This window comes from Molothrus aeneus, chromosome 14, assembly GCF_037042795.1.
Source record: "Molothrus aeneus isolate 106 chromosome 14, BPBGC_Maene_1.0, whole genome shotgun sequence".
In the NCBI taxonomy this organism is placed as follows: Eukaryota; Metazoa; Chordata; class Aves; order Passeriformes; family Icteridae; genus Molothrus; species Molothrus aeneus.
Window position 1 is genome coordinate 4,104,349 of NC_089659.1, and position 18,578 is coordinate 4,122,926.

Sequence of the window (18,578 nt, forward strand, 5' to 3'; positions counted from 1 at the left end):
AGCGTCTGGCATCAAAGGAGAAGGTTGATGTGAACTCAGAAACAGTGGAGGGAAAGGGAAAAAGATTCCCCACTTTTCTGGCCATCTGAGCAAGCCCAGTCTCTGCTGCCTGCATGTCTCCTGTCAGCAGAGCCTGCACGGTGACAGGGACAGGGGGATCCCCCTGGGGGCTGCACCAGCCTGGCAGCCCCTGGATCAGAGTGTGGTCTTTGCCCCCTGCCCCTGCCGGCCCTGCTGCCTCTGGGGAGAGCAGCCACAGGGAAAGCTGGTGCTGGATGCCTGGAGCTCAGCACTGACAGCTCCTGCTGGCTGGAGTCTCGACTGTTTACAGAAAAACCACCTCATGCTTTGATTCCAGGGACATGGGGGATAAGCCTATCCTTGTCACTCCCAAAAATGCCCTGCTCAGGATGAGGCACCATCCTGGGATCCCCTGGGCACTCTCTGGCTGTGCAGCTCCTGCTCTGTGCCCCGACCCAGGCAGCAGCGAATCAGCACTGCCTGTGCCCTCCTGATGGGATGCTCGCTGCCTTCATTTGCTCAGAGCTCGTTTTCAGCGCTGCTTTCAGCACTCCTCGTGGTGCTGGCTGCCTGCAGAGCTGCAGGGCAGTGGCTGCAGCATCCCCCACGGTGCTGCCCACCATGGAGACACCTTGGCCTCACCAGCCTCTCCAAGAGCCTCGTTAGCCCAGCCCTGCTGACCACAGCATGTGCACCCACGCCTTGGAGCTGCTTACCTTGAGCTCCCATGCTCAGGGCCCCCTGACACGCTGGCCCCACAGCCACTCTGACCGTCCTCAGGCCCCTCAGGGACACCGTGCCAGTGCCTCAGTTTCCCCAGAGAGCAGAGAGGGGCACGGGCTGCCCTCCTCTGACAGGGCCAGGTCAGTTTGGCTGGACAGTGTCAGGAGAGGAGCTGTCACACCGTGTGTGCTTGCTCTGCTCCCCGGGGCTCCCCGCTGTCCCTGCCCCTCCCGGCACCGTGGCACCACAAACATTAATGGCAACGGTAATCAGAGGAGACTTCTCCCAGCTCCTGGTGCTGGGAGAGTGGATCAGAGGGGATGGGGACCCTGCACACCACCTCGGGCCAAGTGTCCTCTGGCCACCAGCCCCCTGTGCCCTGTGCTGGACCAGCACCCCGGGCCAGCTTCACACAGCCCTCAGCCACACTGCCAGCCCTCAGCAGAGCCACTGGGAGCTCTCCAGGTCCTGTGCAGCCCCTTGCTTGCCCTGGGGAGAGCAGGCACAGGGGGCACCGTGCTCTCCTTCCCCGCTGACATCTTCCTCTGTGGACCCCTGCAGCAATGGCTTTGTACAGCAGCTCCCAGCCATTACCAGACTGCAATTAATACAAATAAATGAGATGAGCCAGCCACAGCAGAGTGAACAGAAACCTGACTGACATATCTGCCAGGAATCATTTATTCTGCGCTTTTATCTTTTTTAAATACTATTTACTTCCTTGCAAATTAATCACAGATTGCCTTGGACCAGAGGCGACTCCGCGGCTTGGCCGGGTGGCCTCAGGGGACAGGGCAAAGGCAGCCGAGCACCGAGTCCCGGCCCGGGCTCTGCTTAACAGGCAGCTCCCCTCCCTCTGCCTTGGCTTCCCTCTCCCCGGCAGCCGCTGCAGCTCCCGCATCGCGCAGACACCACTGTCGGTCTTGTGCTCTCCAAGGAGCTCACCAGGACAGTCCTGTCCATCCGCTGAGCCTCGGGGAAAGGCTCCCAGCAGGAGGGACCTGAGCTGCGGCCCCAAGGCCAGGCACAAGGGTTTAGGAGCCCGGTTTTCCCCAGGCGCTCTCCCCTTCATCCGACGGGCAGTTCCACTGGGACATCCCTCATTCCCCTCACCTCTCTGAGCCCCGCACATCCCTGAGCCCCGCACATCCCTGAGCCCCGCACATCCCTCATCCCCGCACATCCCTGAGCCCCGCACATCCCTCATCCCCGCACATCCCTCATTCCCGCACATCCCTCATCCTCCGCACATCCCTGAGCCCCTCACATCCCTCATTCCCTGCACATCCCTCATCCTCCGCACATCCCTGAGCCCCGCACATCCCTCATCCCCGCACATCCCTCATTCCCCGCACATCCCTGAGCCCCTCACATCCCTCATCCTCCGCACATCCCTGAGCCCCGCACATCCCTCATCCCCGCACATCCCTCATTCCCCGCACATCCCTGAGCCCCTCACATCCCTCATCCTCCGCACATCCCTGAGCCCCGCACATCCCTCATTCCCCGCACATCCCTCATTCCCCGCACATCCCTCAGCCCCGCACATCCCTCAGCCCCACACGTCCTCTGATCCCGGTACGGTTCTCGCCCTCCGAGCGTCCCTCGCACATCCCTCAACCCCAGCGCATCCCTCGCCCCCGCCAGCCCCGACCCCGGTGCGCCCCAAGACCCCCCCGGACCCCGCCGGGGCCGCTCCCTCCGCGCACCGGGAGCCCTCCCGGGGGCCGCGGGCTCCGGGCCGGGGGCAGAGGACCCCGAGGGGACGGGGAGGAGGCGGGCACCGGGACGGAGCCCCCCACCGCCGCTCCCGCCTCCTCCCCGCCGCGGCGGGCGAAGCTCCGCCCGGCTCCCGGGGCCCGCAGCCGGCCGGCGCCCACCCCGCGGCGGGCGCCCGGACTATGAGGAGCGGGAGCGGGCGGGGGGCGGCGGCAGCGGCCCCGGTGCGGCCCCGGTGCGGCGGGAGCGGGAGCGGGGACGCCGCCGCTGCCGGCCGGGTCATGCCCGTGCGCCCGGGGCGGCGGGGCTGCGGGCTGCGGCGGGATGGGCGCGCTCCGGGCCGGTGCCCTCGCCTTCCTCCTCCTCCTCCTCCTCGGCTGCCTCCTGCCCCGGCGCGGCCCGCTCAGGTGAGCGCACGGCGCGGGTGCTCGGTGCTGCGCGGGGCTGCGGGACCCCGGCACCCGGACCCCATCCATCCCCCGGGAGCCGCGATTCCCTCCGGCACACGGGCATCACCTCCTCTCGGAGACAGAGAGACAGAGCTCCTGCGGGACCTGGGCATCCCCTTCAGACCCAAACGAGCCCCGGACCCTCATCCCGACCCCTGATCCGGACCTGGCTCCGCGGCCTGATGCCCCGGACAGAACGCTCCCAGCTCCTATCTGGACCTCCCGCAAACCTGGCCTCGCTCCCCATTCCCCAGGACCCTGAGCCAGCACCCCGGGGACCCAGCAGCCTTCCCCCTCCAGTCCCCACCGCACACAGCCGGACCCTGCCTGTCCCCAGCCGCCCCCGAGGGTGCCCCGGGCCAGCGGGAGGGTCACCCACCGGAGAAAGGGAGCGCTGAGCCCCGTGATAGCCCAGGCAGCTCCTTCCCTGCTGCTGCAAAGCCCCTGAGATGTCCAGATCCTCTCCTGGCTCGTGGTGTTTGGGGAAAGGAGAGCTCAGAACGGACCCTGACCCAGACCCTGGCTCACTCGGGACAGTGGGTGGGGGCCCCATGTCCCCTGGGTGCAGGAACAACTCTTGGCTCACTTGGGTGGAAAATCCAAACCCCTCAGGTCCCCTTTTCCATCTCTGGGTGTTATCTGGGTGTTATCTGTTATCTGGTCCACCTTGGGTGTTATCTGGGATGAGGTGGGATGCAGGGGAGAGGGGGTCAAGAAGGGAGGGGTTGGGGGCTGCAGGACTCCTGGGCTGAGCCTGATCCCAGTCCCCCTCCCAGCACTCGGCCAGTATAGCTGGAGCAGCTTGGGGGGATTTGCAACATTTATGGCAGGAAGGGGTAACCCAGAATTGCTTCACGTGCAGAAACTGCTTGTCTCAGGGCAGCGTTTTTAGGCAGACATCAGCGTTTTCAGCCCTGCCGTCCACGGGCTCCACAGAGGTGCTGAGTGAGCTCCAGGGCCCTGCAGTGCCCAGCCCGGGCCGGGGCAGAGCCCCCAGGGCAGGCAGTGCTCAGGGCAGGGGCTGTGCCCGAGGGCTGCGTTCCCCTGCCAGGGCTGCCTGGGAAGTGGCTGCACTCTGGGCGTTTTGGCGTCCCCCACGCTGGTCTGAGCATCCCCGGGGCTGCAGATCTGCTGTGGCTCTGTTATCTGAGCCTCTTCAAGGAGATACCTGCCAAGGGAGCCCGGGAGCCTCCCTCCCACGTGCTCCAGGGGAGAACCCTCACTGTCCTCTCCTGTGAGGAGGACATGGCTCTCAGCTTCGTGGCAGGCAGAAGCCTCACTTAACTCCTTGTTAGCCTGGCCTCTGGCAGCCCTCCTCCCAAAGGCATCACACCTTCCTCATGCAGCTCCTGGCAGGGAATTTCTCTCAGCCTTTTGCTCTTGATCAGGATGAATCTCAGGTACTCTCTGCTGCCCTTCTCTAATTAAAGGAAAACCTGCCCCACTGGAACATTTTGGTTGTGGCCATTTTTAGCTGGTAAAGTGCACTAGGATGAATCTCACCCCTTTGAAAAGAGGTAGGAAGAAGGACCACAGGGTTCCCAGCATCATCCTCTTCTTGTAGTGCTGGAGCTGCAGCTCCAAGCAGGAGTGAGATCCACCTGGGAACAGACCTAGTGGAGTTATAAGGCTTCATGCAGCAGCACCAGCAGCATGCTCAAAGCTCCTTTTGTGTCCAGAGATGTCTGGCTAATTCCTCTCCATCACAGCCACATGCCTGGCAATGTGGTGAGTGAACATCTCTCGCATTGTTCCTTGAAATTATCATTATAGACTGACAGGAGGAGAGAAGCTGGCAGGCTAAGATGCATTCACAAAAATATCCCCTCCAGAGTCAGTTTAAATAAATCTCCATCGTCATTCAGAGCACTGTGTGGGAGAGCTCATCCCCATGGCTGGTGTGGAGGTGGGCTGTGCTGCTCCTCTCCTGCCACATCTCCCTGGCCCCTGGCAGGCTGTCAGAACCCAGCTGGACACTCCTCACTCAGGCAGGGCCATTGTGTTCCCGAGCCCCCTCAAGCCATGGGTCCATGACAGGCAGTGTGTGATTGTCTGCTCAGCAACTCAAGCTGGAGCTGTAGGTGGAACCTGAGAAGGAGCTTCCCTGCTTTCCCCTGCGGCTCTGGCTGTGCCCTGTTCCCGCCACAGCACTGAAGCCAGGAGACACCGGCCCCCAACCCCATGCCAAGGGATGTGGTGGAGCAGGGACAGGCAAAATGTGGGCATGTGACACTCAGGCTGCTGCAGGCGAGGGGAAAAGGCACCAGGGTCCCAGCAGAAGGAAGGGATCCCCCCTCATGCTGTCCAGGCACTGGAGTGGACGCAGCACAGGCACAGCCGCCTGCCCTGGCAGCTGAGTGTCCCCAGGGGAGGCCAAAATGTGCCTGCAGACCCCTGGCAGCAGCTGACCTGCCTCCCTGCCCCACAGGCTGGTCTCAGGGCGGGAGGAGATTAAAGCTGGCTCGCGGAGCTCACCCCAGCCCATGTCACCCTCTGACTTCCTGGACAAGCTCATGGGACGAACCTCAGGGTATGACGCCCGCATTCGACCCAACTTCAAAGGTAAGAGGGAAGGTGTGAGGGCCCCAAACCTGGCATGTCCATGCTTATGGCTGCCCAAACCCAGGGGCTTTGGGGCAGGAGCCTGATCCACATCCCTGTCCCAACACCCTGCCCAGAGTCCCGGCTGCTCCTGCCAGCCCTGTGTGCTCCCTTTGCTGGCATCAGGGGCGTGCTGGGGTCATCCCCAGCCCGGGGGTGGCCCCACAGGAGGGGACGCCCGTGTGCCTTCAGGAGCAGTGTCCCTGGGAATAGCCCCACAGGAGGGGACGCCTGTGTGCCTTCAGGAGCAGTGTCCCCAGGAATAGCCCCACAGGAGGGGACGCCCGTGTGCCTTCAGGAGCAGTGTCCCTGGGAATAGCCCCACAGGAGGGGATGCCTGTGTGCCTTCAGGAGCAGTGTCCCCGGGGGTGGCCCCACAGGAGGGGACGCCTGTGTGCCTTCAGGAGCGGTGTCCCCAGGAATAGCCCCACAGGAGGGGACGCCTGTGTGCCTTCAGGAGCAGTGTCCCTGGGAATAGCCCCACAGGAGGGGATGCCTGTGTGCCTTCAGGCACGCAGCAGGAGCGGTGTCCCCTCGTGTGTGGCCACACGTGTCTCAGCTGCCAGCAGCAAGAGGAGGCTCACGCTGTTTTCCAGGTCCGCCTGTCAACGTGACGTGCAACATCTTCATCAACAGCTTTGGCTCCGTCACTGAGACCACCATGGTGAGGGTTTGGGCAGCTTCTCCGGGAGCCTTGGGGCTGGCAGTGGCTGTGCTGGGGAGGGTGTGGGTCCCCATGCCCATGGCTGTGCTTACAGGGCTCCTGTGACCCCTTCTGGCACCACAGTGGGGACCTGCAAAGCCATAGCACGTGGCTGTGGCTTTCCTGGGGTCAGCTACACAAGCTTGGCTATGTGGGTCACATTCCCTGTGCCTGAGCTGGAAGAAAGAGCCCCCCAAAGGGTCACAGTGGGGCAGATGGATGTAACCCCCTGCCATCCTGAACCTCCTTGGGTGCATGAGGAACACCTCAGAGGAAGCCCCAGGGCAAAAAAATTTCCTATTTGTACTTCTGCAAAAGCCTTAATACTATCAACAGGCCTGCAGAGCCATGTGCAGAATGCTGCAGGCAGCAGTTACTGGTCTTCCACCTCCTCCTCCTCCTTCTCTCAGCTGCTGTGGCCTTGGCTTTTTAATTTCCCCTGGCTGCCAACAGCATGGGAAGGCTCCTGAGCTGCCCCTGCTCCCTGCTCTATCAGTGGCAGGAACACAGCAACAGCAGGGCTGAGCCTCAACAGAAGCAGCTCCTTCCACCCCCTCCTCCTCCTCGTCCTCCTCCTCCTCCCGGGGCAGCAGGGGGTGCTCTCACTGACTGGCGCCCCCTGTGCCAGGATTACCGGGTGAACGTGTTCCTGCGGCAGCAGTGGAACGACCCCCGCCTGGCTTACCGGGAGTACCCCGACGACTCCCTCGACCTCGACCCCTCCATGCTCGACTCCATCTGGAAGCCAGACTTGTTCTTTGCCAACGAGAAAGGGGCCAATTTCCACGAGGTCACCACTGATAACAAGCTCCTGCGCATCTTCAAGAATGGCAACGTGCTCTACAGCATTAGGTAGAACCTTCCCCTCTGGTGCGTGGGGAGGCAAAGCTTTCCTCTCGCCTTCCATGTGGTGACTTTCCCCCTCTGGCTGCCCCAGTTCCAACAACTCCCTCCTTTCCTCTGCCTCCTCAGGCTGACACTGATCCTGTCCTGCCCCATGGACCTCAAGAACTTCCCCATGGACATCCAGACATGCACCATGCAGCTGGAGAGTTGTGAGTACCTTGGGAGGTTCAAGCTGTGCTTCATTTCCCTCTTCCCATCCCATCCCCTCCCATTCCATGACATCCCAAAAGCTGGCAGCTCACTTTTTCTGAGGGACATGAGCAGGAAAAAGCAGTTGTTCTGGGTGGGGTTGAAGAGGGTCCATGTCCCCATCCCATGGCTCCCTACATCCCCTCCAGTTGGCTACACCATGAACGACCTCATCTTCGAGTGGCTGGAGGAGCAGGAGGCCGTGCAGGTGGCAGAGGGCTTGACACTCCCACAGTTCATCCTCAGGGATGAGAAGGACCTGGGCTATTGCACCAAGTACTACAACACAGGTGAGCACCCCAGGGACCTGCTGCCACCCCCTCCCATGGCCCAGGGGTCCCTCTCACCCACTGGGGCCATCTTTCCCTGCAGGCAAGTTCACCTGCATCGAGGTGAAGTTCCACCTGGAGAGGCAGATGGGTTACTACCTGATCCAGATGTACATCCCCAGCCTACTCATCGTCATCCTCTCCTGGGTCTCCTTCTGGATCAACATGGATGCAGCACCAGCCCGGGTGGGCTTGGGCATCACCACGGTGCTCACCATGACCACGCAGAGCGCCGGCTCCCGCGCCTCCCTGCCCAAGGTCAGTGCTGCTGCCTGCTGGGCAGTACCCCCGGAGCAGGGGCAAGGGCAGGGGCAGGGGCAGGGGCAGGGGCAGCCTTTCCCTGGGAATGCTTTGGCTTTGGAGCCTCATCAGCTGGGGCACCACACGTGCCGAGGGGAAACACTGGCTGTTCTGGCCCGTGTGCCCAGGCTGAGAGGGCTCCCAGCTTCCTGGCAGTGGGGGGGATGAGCAAGGTGGGGGGCAGTGGGTCCCTGAGCCCCCTGTCACCCTGGCAGGTGTCCTATGTGAAGGCCATTGACATCTGGATGGCCGTGTGCCTGCTCTTTGTCTTCGCCGCCTTGCTGGAGTACGCGGCCGTCAACTTCGTGTCCCGCCAGCACAAGGAGTTCATGCGCCTGCGCCGCCGCCAGCGACGGCAGAGGATGGTGAGTCCCCCCCTCTCGTGACATCTGCTCCTCCTCAGCCCCTGAGGGGACACCCCAGGGCTGCAGGGACAGTTTCTCAGCAGCCCCCAGGGCAGGGCTGTCTTCCATAGCCACAGATGGCTCCTCTGGCACCCCGGGGACCCATGGGCACTGCAACACAGGGCTTAGCACCCATGGGTGCTTCAGGCCCTGCTTAGGGTGCTGTCCTTCTCCTGCTGGGACATCCTCAGGCTCTGCTTCCTCTAAAAATGCAGAAAAATAAACAGTGAGGACGGGGGAAACCAGCCTTTCCCCTTATGTGCATCCCCCAACCTGGGCTCTTTGGCAGTGACAGGGACTCACTGCTGTGTCAGGGAGAAAAATGCAGAAAAATAAACAGTGAGGATGGGGGAAACCAGCCTTTCCCCTTACGTGCAGCCCCAAACCTGGGCTCCTTAGCGGTGACAGGGACTCACTGCTGTGTCAGGGAGGGTCCTGGTGGCACCCAGGGACAGGTGTGGGTTGCAGATGGGAGCACAGCAGGATCTGGAGAGGTAGGATACCTCACTCATGGAAATAATCCTCCCCTCTGTCAGCCCACCAACACAGGCATCAGGCCTGCAAGAAGCTTGGGGTAGGCATGTGGCTGCCCCACTCTCATTTTAAACAGTCTGTGAGGCACCAGATCTCCATGGAAGACACGAGTACACACACAAACACACATACACACAGCATCCCATGCAACCAAATCCCTTCAGCATGTGCTGAAGACAATCCCAGTGCCAGGGCACGCTGGGGGGGCTCGTACCCCCCAACACACAGAGCCCCCATCTCCCCCCCATCCCCACCCTGGCCCCCAGAGCCGCTGCCCCAGGTCACCCGCTGTCCTGTTTCTGTTTGGTGCACACTGCTGGATGCCACAAGGGCCTGAGCAGCGGCACGGCCAGCCTGGAGTCCCTGCGGCAGCCGAGCAGCCGGCACAGCAGCGAGCACACCTACGCGACGCTCTGCAGCTCCCGGGTAAAGCACGACCCTGCGGCAGCCCCCGTGCTTCCCCAGCCAGCCTCACCCTCCCCTCCCCACAAGGAGCCCCCAGGAGCAGCCCTGGGGGCAGCAAGGGGCTGTGGAAGAAGCAGGCTAGTGACTTGTACAGAGTATGTGCCCGAAGGATGTGGCTGATGGGTGAGGGTTTGGCCAGCCTCTCCCAGTGCCTCAGGGCTGGGGAGCGTGCGGGTGCCCAGTGCCCATGGCTGTGCTTACAGGGCTCCTGTGACCCCTTCTGGCACCACAGTGGGGACCTGCAAAGCCATAGCACGTGGCTGTGGCTTTCCTGGGGTCAGCTAACACAAGCTTGGCTATGTGGGGCACATTCCCTGGGCTCAAATGTGTTGAGAGGGGGATGGGAATGGAGCAGATTTCCCTGTGGACACCCCCACTCCATGCCTTGGGTTCCCCTTTAGTACAGCAGCACCGGCACAGTCCCCTTTGCTGAGGGTGAGGGATGCTGAGGCTGACTGATGGCTGCTCCTGGGCACCCCAGCCATGCCCACAGCTCTGGCCGGGTGAGGGCTCTGCCTCCCTGCAGGCAGGTTCGAGGCACTCCCAGCTCTGTTGGTACCTCACAGCCCTATTTCCCACCGAGGGCCTTCTGAGGCAGGGAGGAGAGAAAGCAAGCTGCACCCACACTGGTTTGGGGCTGGGGTTGTTCTTTAGGTGGGACAAATGAAGCTTCCCCAGGGTCTTGCTACTGTCCCACCCCAAACTGAGAGAGCACAGCTGCCTGCAGTCACTCCTGCACAGGCAGCTGCTCAGGGCACACGAGCACTTTGAGGCACAGGGAGAATTGTGGGGCAGGGCAAGCTCCCAGGATGTTGGGGAGATGCAGGGGGTCAACCACAGCTCCAAGGAGGAGATCAGGCCTGGTCACCCTCACCTCCTCTACACTTGGATGCCAGGAGAGGCATCTTTACACCCTGCCTTTCACACATGACTCCTGGAGAGCAACATCCAGCCAGGGCAGGGAGGGGGAGGCTCTGTCCAACCCCAGGACCGTGTGCTGGCTTAGAACAGACCAAAGTGAGGCTGCAGAGCACCCTGGGCTGCTGCTGGCACAGCACTGGATGCAGCCAGGAGCACCCCGGGGTGCTGCTCAGTCAGAGATGGGAGCAGAGCCCTGCTACACACAGCTCCTGTGCCTGAGAAAGCAAAGCCCGGGTTTCACAGCCTGAGGGCAAATCCCTCCCACAGACCACCCAAATCCAGGCTCAGGAACCCTGGGCTGGGGAGCAGCTGCTGGTCCCCAGAGCACACAGAGCACCCAGGTCCCCCCGTCCAGAGGGGCTGCAGGCACTCAGCCTGAGGCAGGGAAATAAAACTGTACTGCAAATGAGAACTGACCTCAGCAATCTGAGCCACTGCTGCTCTTGCCGCTGTAAAATCTTGCTTAGCCTGTGGATTGCTGAGTTAAATAAAGATGCCAGGGTACAAACTCTCTGCATGAGAGCCCCCGTGCCAGCCGAGTGCCTGCAGGGGCTGACCTCAGCAGGCGGCCCCTGTGTGCTGGAGGGCAGTGCTGCTCAGAGAGGGTGTTTGGGGTCCCCAACAGCACCCAGACACAAAGTGAGGCACTGACCTGCAGCAGGCTTTGGAAGAAAGGACCCACCACAGCCAGATACAGCACCAGCAAAGGCAGAGGGGAGCTGAGCTGAGCCACAGAGACCAAATGAGTGCAGGGGCTCAGCAAAAAGCCAGATGTGCAGCCTGTGCTTGCACATGCCCGTCCCTCATCACATCTCTGCACACATAACCCTCTCCAAGGCTAAAACAAGGCAAGTGGCTCACAGTGCACAGCTGTCAATGGGGAGGAGGGCAGGCACTGCTGGCCAGCCCCTGAGGCACCCAATCGGTGCCCTGAACAATGGCAGTGGGCTGCGGCCAGAGACTCTCACGGCAGTTCTGCAGCCTTGATCATGAACATGCAACTCCATGGGCACGTTGCCCCCTCTGCAGCCCTCTGCCAGCCAGGGGAGAGAGAGGGTGAGCAAGGGCAGAGAGACCAGCAAGGAGTCCAGCTCTCTCAGCCTCCCTCCTCTGCTGCCCCAAGCAACCATGAGGAGAAATGAAGGCTTGGGTTCTTGGAGGGACTGGGGTGCCCTGCAAGCCCTGGTGGTAGCCAGGTTCCTGCATCCCTGCCCTGCTCTGCCCCAGCAAGCTGCCTGTCCCCTCCTATTCACCATCACAGCCACACTTCCACCCCACAGCAAACACAGCACACTCACAGCAGTGCCTGCATACCTCAGCTCCCTGCACCAAATGCACCCTGCACCCCTATGTGCCCCCTTCCACCAGTTCACCTCCCATCCCTCAGGCTGCCAGAGCTGGGAGGAAGCTGGGGGGATGTGTCGGGCTGCCAGGGTCGGGCTGCCTTTGGATGCACCCTGAAACACGTGCTGGATGAGAAGGCAGGGGCTCAGTGCTCACCCCTGTGCACAGCCAGCACTGCCAGCCCCTGCTCCTGCCTGTATGGCTGGGCTGTGTGACAGAGCTCCCAGCCTGGCACGGGCACCCAGCACCCAGCACCAGGGGTGTGCAGGACGTGCAGCCTCACCCTGCAGCACCAGCACCGCCGTGCCCTGCCTGACCGCCTTTCCTTCACCAGGAGGAAGAGCTGAGCCGCGAGAGCCGCTTCTACCTGCGAGGCTACGGGCTGGGCCCCTGCCTGCAGCCCAAGGACGGGGCTGGGGAGGGCCCTGGCATGTGCAGCCCCCCGGGAGCCCCCGCCGTGCTGCGGGAGGGGGAGAGCCTCCGCAGGCGCTACCTGGACCGCGCCAAGCGCATCGACACCGTCTCCAGAGCCGTCTTCCCCTTCACCTTCCTGCTCTTCAATATCTTCTACTGGGTGGTTTACAAAGTGCTGCGCTCAGAGGACATCCACATGGTGCCCTGAGGCTGGAAAAGTAGGATTGCCTCTTGGTGTCACCCCTACAGTGTGCCCAGGTGCCACAGGCTCAGCCAGAACTATTTTTCCCTCTGTCCCGGAGCAGTGGCACAGCTGGGCTGGGCCTCAGAGCCTGGACATGTGGCAGCCCCCGTGTCCCTCTGGATTCTGTGGCACAAAGTGGGGGGATCAACAATCACAGGTCCCCACAGTCAGCTGGAGAGAGGGACCCCTCCTGCTTCCTGCATGGTGTCACCCCAGGTACCCCGGGATGCTGTGCTGTCAGGGAACAGGGAAACAACTACACCCCAGGAATGCTGTGCTGCTGGGGGAAGCCCTGGGTAGCCAGGGGCACAGGAGAGCCCCAGGCACTCTTTCAGCCAGTGGCCAGAAAACATCACCTTCCAAGAAAAATACCCTCTCCCTCTCCACATCTACCATGTTAGGCCGCTGCTTCTCCAGCCTGCATCACTGAGCTGTAGGGCAGGGATCAGGCTGCAGTTCTCCTCTCTGGCCTGGAGCTTGGTTGCAGGAAAGAGCAGGCAGCATGATGCTGTACATGATGCTGGCTGTGGCCCCATAGCCCCCAGCAATGCACAGGGCCCCTGCAGCCCCAGCCAGCTCCAATGCACAGCAAAGCAGCAGGCTGGGGATGCTGCCCTCCCTGCAGAGCTCAGAACTGCCCGTGGTGCCCAGGGCTGCAGGACTGTGGCAGGGACAGCGGGCAGGAGGCTCTGTTTGCTCCAAGGAAAGGCCAGCCCTGAGCAGGCAGCAGGCAAGCTCAGTCCTGCTGAAGGGGCCCAGATGACCACTGCAGTTGCAGATGGGAGTCACTTGGCACTGGGGAGATGGCACTGCATTATCTGCAGGGTAGGGCCCACAGCCCATCTTCCAAGGGAGATTTTTTTGGGATGAAAGCAGTGGGGAAAGCTTGGCCAATCCTTTTGGAGGAGCAGAGTGAGTGATGGCATCCCCAGACTGCTGCATTCCCACAGCACCACGGTGCCAGAAGAGAGATGGAGGTGAAAATTGCCCCATTCCTTAGCCCAGCATTCAAGTGCAGCATCCCCTGGGCAGGTTCATCCCTAATATTCCTCCACTGGAGAGGAGAGCAACGGGAACCCCAACAGGACAAACTCAGCAAGGCTCCCAGCCCTCCAGATCTGGATACCCTCCATGCTTTGCAGGAAATAAAAGCAGCAGGTGATGCTTAAGTCCTCCAGAGAGGAGTGTGGTGATGCTCTCCTTTCCCTCTGCCCTCAGGAGGTTGCAGCCCAGCAGGCCCCATGGCCATGGGTGCAGGAGAGGGCGCAGAGTCTTCCAGGCTGGGCAGGATGGAAACAGGATTCACCCCTTTCCTTGAGGGCTGTGGTGGCCCCATGGCACAGTGAGTGCTCCAGTGACCCACCTGCCATGGCAGAATGGACCCTGCAGGGCAGGGGGACATGGCCAGGAGGCCAGCACTGCCTTCTGAAACCAGACCCAGGCAGAACCCCCTGCCATGATCCCTGGCGTGACTCCTCAGGCACCACTCATCCCCCTCTTCCTCAAAGGACTGACTAGCAGCATCATCCCCTGAGCCCCCTAAGCCCCACAGAGTGCTCAGCCACATGCACCCATTCCACAGATGGGGCAAGCAGAGAAGTGGCCCCAGGCCACCCCATGAGGGGACTGAGGGACCCACAAGGACAGGCTGAGCCAGCTCCATCCCACTGCCAGCCCTGTGCATGCCTCCCCTGCCATGGGGCTCCCCATGGATTCCCACCGTGTGTCCAGGCCAGACTTGCTTTTGGGGAGGCCCCATTTGGAGACACCCTGGGCTCCCCCAGCACCCGAGGCAGTGCCAATCAGGGAGGTACCAGTGTCTGAGCAGCACCCACAGGCACTGGGTGGCCATGCCAGCCTCCTGCAGTGGTGGGTTTTTAAACAGCATCGATCTTCCTACGCAAATAAAGCTTTCTGGGATTTTCGGCGCTGTGTGCTGGGGATTTGTCTCTGCCAAGAACACTGCAGCCAGCTCCCAGTCACAGCGTGGGGAGGGGACAAGGGCACAATGCCCTGTGGGGACAGGAGCCCTGACCCATCATTATACCATCATTACTCTCCACGGGTGATTTTTCTGCCACAACTGATGACTGTCACATTTAACTCCCACGTGGGAGATGCCAGGAGGGCTGGGCAGGAGCCCCCTGCAAGCCCTCAGCCCCAAACCTCATCACATTCTGTCCCCACCCAGCTCTGTGGGGTGCTCCCCACAGTCACCCCAGCCCTTTTCACCCACCCAGGCTTGGCCAGGGGACAGGACCCAAGATGAGGCGGAGCTGGGGGGGGCTCCAGCTCTGCAGTGGAGCTCAGACACCCGAGCATGTGCAGCATCCCCAGGGCAAACCTCCCTGCGTGGCCCCTCAGCCCCTTCACTCGGCTCCCTGGGCAGGAGCCAAGCTTACAGAGCTGCCAGCTGTCCTGGGGGGCTTACGCCAGCCCTGCAGTGCCACCCGGGGCCGGGGCTTTTGTCCCCAGCTGGTGCAGGGGTGGGCAGAGCCCGCAGCTGAGGGCTGAGCGCCCGAGCAAACATCAATCTCCCTCTGTGCTCCCGGCCAAGTCTCACAGAGCAGCTCTGTTGGTACCTCGCAGCCCCATCGCCCTTCTGGGGCAGGGAGGAGAGAAAGCGAGAGGCACCACGCTACTTTGGGGCTGGGGTTGTTCTTTAGGTGGGACAAATGAAGCTTCCCCAGGGTCTTGCTGCTGTCCTCACCCCAAACTGAGAGAGGAAACAGCCAAGGGGAGACCTGAGAGGTATTTCACACCCGTAAGGTGTCCCCAGTTCCTTCACTGCCTGCTCTGGAGTCAGGACATCACATCTGGGCACTCAGACAAACACTGCAGTCAGCCCTGAGCCATTCAGCTCCAGGAACCAGGACATCACAAAAGAAAAGAAAACTGTAAAAACCCAACACATCCCTCCCAAGCCAAAGCCCCCAGGTCCCAGGCACTGCTCACAGCAAGGTGGGGAGCTCATTTCTGGCATCACACTTGGAAAGGCATAAGGGTAGCACCACCCCATGGCTCTGCAGGTGTTTGTGGTTCAGTGTCCCTGGGGGCAGTTTCAGAGTCGGGAGCAGCACTCAGACCCTGCCCTTGCTGCTCCCAGCAGCCCAGTTTGAACTGGGAATCACTGGGACACCCTCACAGCTGCAAGGCTGCTGCCAGTGCCCTCCAGCACAAAGCTCCAGTGGGTCCCTCACATCTTGGGATGGGGGTTCTGAGCCCCATATCCTCTCACAGCATGGCCAGGGACCAGCCTAGGTGGCTCAGCCCCTCAGCAAAGCCACAGTCTTTGGACAGAATCAGTTTTTTATTTCCTGTTCAAGGCTGTGCATTGGCGGGTACATCCCAGTCACCACAGACAGCAGCTGTGGGCACAGGACCAACAGCCATGGCCAAGTTAATTGCTGGTTTAAAAGGAAGTTAATGAAGTTAACACCAGGTTAATGGAACTCCCAGACAGTAAAATGAGCATCAGCAGCACTGGCAGCTTCCCAGCTCCTCCTTGCAGCAGGGCCAGGAGCACACACAGGTTGGAGACAGCATGGCCCCTTGCCAGCCCCAAGGGCTCCGTGGGGGCCCATGTGGGGCCAAGGAAATGTGCCTTTGGCTGGGCACTGCAGTGACATGCCAGCCTGGCCCCTGCCCCACGACCACAGACAGCCTGATCCTGCTGGCACTGAGCTCTGCTGCTGTCCCTGGCAGCATCAGGGGGTCAAACCTTCCCTTCTCCCCCCTCTCCCTCACCAGGGCCTCTGCCCCCTTCCACAGCCTGGAGCTCCTGTGGGGCAACTCCAAATGCCAGAGGTTCAGCAAAGCATCCTGTGCACACAAAGCAGTGCCTGCAGCACAGCCTGTCCCACACTGATCCCAGCCACAAGGCCAGGGCAATGCCACAGGAACAGGTGACAGGTCTTCTGGGGCTCTGAGCAACCTTTGAACATGGCCTGAGCACAGAATTCTTTTTAAGAAAATAGCAAGCTCCAAAAGTCAGCCAGGCAGCCCTGAGCAGGCCAGGGCTGCCCCTTTACAAGTGGGAAAACGGGCACAAGAGGAAAGCACCAGGAGCTGGACTGGCATTGTGCCCTGCTGGGATTGGCCATGCCCCAGGCACAGGGCCCTAACAGGCCCTCCCTGGGGACAGGAGCCTGCTGGCACAGGTGCAGGGTGCTCTGGCAGTGTGGCTGTGCCAGCACCCCAGCCCAGCCCTGCAAGAGCTGTCCCCCCAACAGAGCATCCCCTGCCACTCAAGCTGTGGCATCACACCGCAGCCTGTCACCTCCACCTGCTCTGAGAGGCTGCACCACGGCCCTGCCAAACTGTCACAGACATGTTTTATGGAAAATCCTTTCCTTAGGATTTTTTCTCCTGAGAAGCTGAGAGGCCTCAGGAACAAAATGTAAACAATGGTTATCTGCTGCTGTGGAATGCAACAGGTGCATCTAGGATTGGTCTCATGTGGTTGTTTCTAATTAATGGCCAATCACAGTCCAGCTATCCAGACTGTCTCAGTCAGTCACAAGCCTTTACTATCATTCCTTTTCTATTCTTAGCTAGCCTTCTGATTAAATCCTTTCTTCTATTCTTTTAGTACAGTTTTAATATAATATATATCTCATAAAATAATTAATCAAGCCTTCTGAAACATGGAGTCAGATCCTCGTCTCTTCCCTCATCCTCAGACCCCTGTGAACACCATCACACCAAACCCCACACCAGCACCCACAGCACAGCTTGGGGACCAGCCTGCCCCACTCTGTGGACACCATCCAGTACATGCAGCCCACACAGCACCCCGGAGCTCCCTATCGCAAGGGGTGTGGGGGTGCCAGGTACTCCTGGGGACAGGCAGGACACCTGGGAAGCAGCAGTGAGGGAGTGCTGGAGCACAGAGACCAGCAGGGACCAGCCCTGCAGCATCCAAGCTCTGGCAGTAGGGAATAACTGCCCAGCCCTGGAGAATCGTTTAGCACAAGAGAAAACAAAGCCATGAGGTTTTCCAGCCTCCAGAGTGTCTTGTTTTGCCCCATTTTGAGATCTCTGCGCTTCAGCTCCCCGAGGGGCAGGGGGAGGACCCCAGCACTGAAACAAGGAGTGATTATCAGCCCGCGGGCTCTGAGGAGCTTTTGTTCCCTGGCAGTGGCAGAGCAGGGATGGGAGGACACCTAGCGAGCTGCCTCGGTGGCACCCTGAGCCCTGCGATGGCCACAGCCCTGCTCTGCTCCCATCCTGCCCCTCCTCCTGCCCTGGTGGGACCCACAAGAGCTCCAGGGGGGCTCTAGGGCTGGTCCAGCCCTGGGAGAGGCACAGGGCAGACCTGGCTCCTCACATGCCATTTCCCACAGCTGCCTTGGCAGCAAGAGCCTCCAGTCTCCTTGACAGGCCACATGTGCTACCAAGGCTGCTCATGGCTGTGCTACTCCTGCAAAAACAGGGATTAAACCCAGGGCTCAGCTCAGAGATGCTGGCTGGCACACAGGTGCCCTTACAGCTCTCCAGGTCCTGCTGACACCGGCACTGCCCCTTTCCAGAGATTCTCATCTCAACCAGTCACATATAGCTGGTGCAAATGGGGTGATGCCCAGTGACCATGACTTATTCTTGTGGCTGAACTTGTTGAAGAGAGACCAAAATCTTTGAGTGCAAAGATATGGATGGGCCCAAGCATCCCAAGCAGAGACAGGCTGGATCCAACAGCACAGAGTCAACACAAGCAGGCAGAGAGGCAGCAAACAGCCTCTGAATCAGGCTGGATCTGATCAAAGAGCACAGGGTGGAGGGCTGATTCAGGAGCTTCTCACAGAGTTTTTGAAGCAGAGCTGAAAGCCCAGGGCCAAAACCAAGTGCTGAGCCCATGGGGTACAATCCTCTCTTCCCCAGGACTCTGTGCTGACAGAACACACATAGACCCACACCCTGCACTCACAGCAGCCCCCAGCCCCTCAGGCAGCCCCAGCACTGCTGAGCACACAGAATCACTGAGGCTTGGAAAAGATCTCTGAGACTGAGTCTAACCTATGCAAACCAGAGCATGGCACTGATTGTCGTGTCCAGTCCTCGAACACCTCCAGGGACAGTGACTCCACTTTGCTGGGCAGCACATTCCTATGTCTAATCACCCTTTCTGTGAAGAATTTACTCCTGATGTGCATCCTGAACCTCCCCTGGCCCAGCCTGAGATCCCGTCCCTGTTCCCCGGGAGCGCAGCCTGACCCCACCCGGCTCCGCCCTCCTGCCAGGGAGCTGTGGAGAGCCATAAGGACACCCCTGATCCTCCTTTCCTCCAGGCTGAGCCCCTACACCTCCCTCAGC

The 18,578-nt window shown here is 60.8% G+C and overlaps 1 protein-coding gene and 1 long non-coding RNA gene across 4 annotated transcripts; one reads left to right on the forward strand and one right to left on the reverse strand.

Annotated features, from left to right (window-relative positions):
- Positions 1-1,386: 1,386 nt before the first annotated feature.
- On the reverse strand, positions 1,387-3,387 carry LOC136562626 (uncharacterized). Its single transcript, XR_010784536.1, has 2 exons — positions 3,292-3,387; positions 1,387-1,750 (listed from the first exon to the last, which is right to left on the reverse strand). It is a non-coding gene; the product is annotated as an uncharacterized lncRNA (long non-coding RNA).
- On the forward strand, positions 2,747-14,191 carry LOC136562625 (glycine receptor subunit alpha-4-like). 3 transcript variants are annotated; one of them, XM_066559561.1, is made up of 10 exons: positions 2,747-2,870; positions 5,341-5,474; positions 6,110-6,177; positions 6,845-7,068; positions 7,189-7,271; positions 7,461-7,601; positions 7,684-7,898; positions 8,156-8,305; positions 9,209-9,304; positions 11,943-14,191. In XM_066559561.1, the coding sequence occupies exons 1-10, from the start codon at positions 2,788-2,790 to the stop codon at positions 12,228-12,230; spliced, it is 1,482 nt and encodes a 493-aa protein (XP_066415658.1). In that variant the 5' UTR covers positions 2,747-2,787; the 3' UTR covers positions 12,231-14,191. The 3 variants fall into 3 exon arrangements, with proteins under 3 accessions (XP_066415658.1, XP_066415661.1, XP_066415659.1); XM_066559564.1 differs by lacking the exon at positions 7,461-7,601; XM_066559562.1 differs by lacking the exon at positions 9,209-9,304 and having other exon boundaries at positions 2,748-2,870.
- The last annotated feature ends 4,387 nt before the right edge of the window (positions 14,192-18,578 follow it).